Here is a 5,143-nt window from a genome sequence, read left to right as displayed (position 1 = left end):
ATGTCTTCTGGAATGGTAAAATGTGTAAGACATGCTTTAAAAATGTGGTCAAAAGAACGTAAAACCAATCCCAAAGAACATTGGCTGGATTATTCCAAAGCTGATTTTGGAGAACAAATGGTAAGTGATATTAAAACTTACTTACGCATTCTGTTGATAATGGTGACGATACCGACGTTTTTCTTCTATGTACAATCAAGTAAATACTAAATGGTTTTTCAAGCTGCTAGATGGACGGTCGTATTGGATCGTATACAATTATTCCTGATCATTTTCTTCTTTTTAAACCCTACACTTGTCCTGGTTTTACTGCCAGTTACTATGAACTTTATAGATCCGTACATTTTAAGATTTGGTATGGACAGGTCTTTGCGAAGGATGATATTTGGAGGTACGTCATTGGCAATTGCCTTTGCAATATCCGGAATAATTGAATCGCGGATCAAAATAAAAAATCCCGACTCCGTTCAACCGCCTGCTAACCAAGCTGAGATGAGATTTTATAATGGTTTGAATTGCAGTTATGTAATGTATGCATCAGATATTTTTCCTCGTGGAATTGTAATGAGTCCGTTAAGTATATACACAGCAAAGCACATACCAATGCATGGACATAAAACATTTAACTTGTCAAGTAATAGCCCTTGCGCTACGTTCAAAAATAAAACAGTATTCATTGAGGAACAAGCATCTGTATCAGTTTTCATAAACACTGACGAAGTCAAAGGCGAGGTCGAGGTATCAGCATTCATAGAACTCGATAAATCTGAATCGGGTCTTCCACATCTAACTGTGTTAGGTGCCGAACCGGGCGATCAGATATTAGTTAAGGATTCAAACGCTGTAAAGATCAAAGTGCTTACGAGATCGATGCATACAGGCGACATATACACCGCAAACAGCCGTCCGAGGGTAGTGGAAGTCACCCCCGACGAATACTCTCTAGTGCGGAAGGGTGGCAGGATACTGACCCAATTCGATATGCATTTAGGCGGTGCATATGCTGCGATACTTTACGGAGACTCGGCCACGTTCTACGAGATTCGTGAACCCAACTCCGTACACATATTATGGCTACTGCCTCAGGCTATCATTTACAGCATCGGGGAGATTTACTTCATGATCGCCTGGCAGGATTTCAAGTACACCCAAGCGCCTGCCACACTCAAATCGGTGGTGTGCGCCACGGCGGAATTCTGCGAAGGAATCGGCGACGCTATAGTGGTCATAGTCACTTTTTGCGCCACTTTCGATCAGGACCACGAATTTTTTTTATTTTCTGGATTATTGATAATCGATATGATATTGCTGGTTATAATAGGAATTCATTTTAAACCTCAAGATCCTACTATCAAATTGATTTAATAAATTACTGGACACTATTACCACCAGACAAAGAATAGTGTAATAATTAGTCAACTGTTATAAAATGTAAAATATCTTTTTTATACTCTGGTAATAAATGAAATATGCTTATACATTTTAGTTTAAATGTAGTTTTACATTTTTGAAAACAAACTAGGTGTAAGTCGCATTTTGTATAAAGGCATATCGTAACATGTGGAAGTGGTCGATTTAGTCAGTAATAACTGAGATTTAGCAACTTTTAAAATTGTGACGTTAGAATTTTAAAATTTTCACACAATGCAATATTCTTAACTGTGGCAAACTTTTATATTTGAACATCTTTTTCAAATACAAAAATCAACAAAATCGTCATAAAAAGTACCCAACTGATATTTTTCGGTTTCGATATTTTTCGGTTTCGATATTTTCCAAATCGGTTCATGATAATTTACGAATGATGAATGTTCTGGCTACTCTACTCTACTACTCTTTTAGATGTTAAAAAATGAGAAAATTGTGTATTTTCGTTATTTTATATTTTGTGGATCTTTTTCTGAATGATGACACATCTAGATCCAAAATGTATAAGTAAATAAATGTCAATATATATTTCATTTTTTAAAATTGATATTCTAGCAAAAACAAACTACTCTTTTGAAAAGTTAAACATTTATTAATTAGTGTGTTTTCATTAGTATTATAATTTGTGTTTTTTCTTCTTTTAAATTATGACATCTAGTTTCAAAACGAATGAAGTAATAAGTATCTACAAATATTTAATTTTTTCATATCAATTAATATAGAGCAATTTAAATCGGCAATTGATAAAGTATCGCAAAATAATTGAACAATATAGCATGGTGTGCGATTATTAAAATCCCCAATAGCCTGAATTATTTATTAATTGAGTCACGTTTTGCTATTTCACATGCGGAAAATATTTTTATTATAGTACATAGAGTCGTATTGTTTCCAATATAATGCAATAGAAAAAAACTTAATCACCGATTAAATTATCATATATTTTAAAAAATGCAATTAAAGTTTTTACCAGAACAGATAACATAAAATTCAAATAACAACGACCTATAAATATTTTTTAAAAATATTTTATTCAAGAAATTTCAAAAAGTTGTCAATAAAATGTTACTGTTACACTATACGCGTACGTATTACGCGCGTTCTATTTTTCAAAATTTTAATAATTTTTTATAATTAAACCACTAATATTTTAAAATGTACAGTTTTACTATCAACTTTATCAACATGCAAAGTTTTATTAAAAAACCATAAGATTTGTAAACCTAATGTTCTCCTTGTTAGTATAATTAGATCCATATGCCATTTCAAAAACAAAGTGACAAAATGTGTGAACACCCACCGCAATGTTTACTAAAAAAGTCAATTAAAAAAATACTACACACGGACACTTTACCACCCCGAAGGACCAGATATAATTTATTATTAGAATGGCTATATCACACCTTTAAAAAATGAGTCTGTTAAATAAGTTGGTTTAGTTATTAATAGTATTTATTTGTTTGATGTTCACGGTTCAAGTTTTGCGTACAGAATTAGGATGAATTTCTAAAAAACTATCTTATTATCTAGAGCAGGGTAGGAAATTATTTTACTATATCAGGTAGAGAAAGATTAATCAAATTTGTGAGGCTCGAACAAGATGTTTTAAATTAAATCAAAAAGGATAGTTTCTAGTTGTGTTAAATACGACAGATATTTCCATATCATTTTAAGCCCTGTAAGTGGAACAATCGTATAGCATGTATATATAATTTGAAAAAAAAAACTGAGAAGAGTAAAACTGGGACGTATGAACTTTATTTACATTGTAACATATTAAAATTTCCCCTAAGCAAATCTTTGATCTGCTCTCCACCGGCCCATATGTCCGATATTAGGGTATTTCCTTTACATATACTGGATCGAACTGATATCTATATGCCGATGGCGTCCTGTGCACCTCGTATCCTGTGAATAACTGAATAATGAATAGTTCCACAGCACGCACTTGCTTATAAATAGTGATATTTTTCTCTCCAATGTACCGACCGAACCCGAAAAATCACATGAGACATATAAATCCAGGTGCTAAATGCTTACGGAATACGAATGGTTGGAAAATTTTGTCCTCGAGTTTCCTTTCGGAAATTACATAAATTTACACGAGATAGTGGTCAATCTTAAATTCACAAGTTTATTTTATGTGGTAACATTTTGTATATGAATCTAGGGAAATATACTAAACGTAATAAAATATTAATTCATACATATTTTCCAATCTATGTATTCTGCTTATGACTGTTATGTTACTGGCTCTTTTTTGGCAATGTAGAAAATTCGAAATTATATTTGAATACTAGATGACCCGACAGACGTTGTCCTGTACCCACGATTACAATTCAAAAGCTCCAAATTTTTTAATATCCTATTCTATACTTTTTTAATATCCTATTTGATGTCCTGCCTTTGAGATTCATTTATTGTCATCACAGTATAAGAAATTCAGAAAAAAATAATATAGTAGAACAATATCACACTTCATTTTACCATACAACATAATTGCTTCAATAATTTAGTTTAAAATTTTCATAATTACGTACGATATATTAGTTGCTTTTTGGCAATTATAATATCTAAAGTACATTTTTCTTACTAATAATTTAATAAACATTATTGTTTATGTTCAAATCTTAGGTGAATTAATTTGTTATTAAAATCTAGTTAATATGAGCACTTTTCAATCTAAGATCAACTTGCTAAATATTCCATATCCAATACCAAACAAATAAATTTTTGACACATAAAACCAAATTCTAAATCATTTTTTTAATAAGTAGAAATTTGTTTTTGTATTGTTAAATAATTTAGTGAAGTAAACCAAAATGCGACATGCATAAGTATAAAAAATGGGCTTATTGCGTTATTTATTAAACTGAATTATATAATTTCATCTGCCAACATATACTGTTGACTGTATATTATATTATTTTAATTTCTAGCACATCTCATCTGCTTTTGGGCAATAATATTGTAGGCATTTCATTTTTCTTGTATATTATATTCTAATATTATCTAGGCTCATAATTTCAGCTAAATTCAAATTTCAAGTGAATTGACATTTCTAGCAAGTTCAAATGTTTTCAATGACAGTTCAAATGTTTTCAATGTCAAACAATGATAAGAGATTTTTTGTAATTTTTGCCATTTATTACTACAATATTATCGTTCATTAAATCTTAATAATTTCCTGTTACAAACCCTAAAAAGAATAATCAAAATCCGAATAATCGTTTAGGAGAAGTATCAAATCATACACTAGTACAGAAGAATTTTATATATAAGATAATATAAAGGCTGCTAGAGGTAATTTGTGACAAGGTAACTAGTAACAGGCTTTTTTTCTTCAAACGGATCTTAAACGATATTAAACATTTTTTGTCTCCATTGGACATGTAAATAGTGTCATAGCTACTGTCCCGCAAAAAACTTATACTAACAAAAAATTTCAGTTCGAGTTAATATTATCGACCAATTGTAAATGTTTATATATCTTATTTCACTTCAAATTTATCAATCTTTGATAAAGTATAACAATTACGCATTCCTAACTATTCACATACATTTTTTAATAACGCAAAATAATATCTCATCTCCTCTAGTAATTAAGAATACACAAAAAAACATGATTGCTTTAATTTATCCGAGAGGCGCAGCAATAAATAAATTTAACTGCTGGAGGATTTCAATATAGTTCTCCTACATTAAGCAACATCTT

General features: G+C 30.7%; 1 protein-coding gene across 1 annotated transcript; it reads left to right on the top strand.

Annotated features, from left to right (window-relative positions):
• On the top strand, positions 1-1,365 carry LOC113367538 (peptide transporter family 1-like). Its single transcript, XM_026609137.1, has 3 exons — positions 1-120; positions 231-391; positions 522-1,365. Exons 1-3 carry the CDS (start codon positions 1-3, stop codon positions 1,363-1,365), a joined length of 1,125 nt encoding a protein of 374 aa, XP_026464922.1.
• Positions 1,366-5,143: the final 3,778 nt, after the last annotated feature.

This window comes from Ctenocephalides felis, unplaced genomic scaffold (genome assembly GCF_003426905.1).
Source record: "Ctenocephalides felis isolate EL2017-DRISC unplaced genomic scaffold, ASM342690v1 CF-g0.4_SCAFFOLD_01170, whole genome shotgun sequence".
In the NCBI taxonomy this organism is placed as follows: domain Eukaryota; kingdom Metazoa; phylum Arthropoda; class Insecta; order Siphonaptera; family Pulicidae; genus Ctenocephalides; species Ctenocephalides felis.
Note: the sequence above shows the minus strand (reverse complement) of the source record. Positions and strands in the feature narration are given on the sequence as shown.

Excerpts from the sequence above, each read along its gene's own strand:
- LOC113367538 (XM_026609137.1), top strand. The coding sequence starts at position 1 with ATGTCTTCTGGAATGGTAAAATGTGTAAGACATGCTTTAAAAATGTGG. Across the intron at positions 121-230 it reads CTGATTTTGGAGAACAAATG|ATGGACGGTCGTATTGGATC; the intron begins GTAAGTGATATT and ends TCAAGCTGCTAG. Across the intron at positions 392-521 it reads GCGAAGGATGATATTTGGAG|TTATGTAATGTATGCATCAG; the intron begins GTACGTCATTGG and ends TTTGAATTGCAG.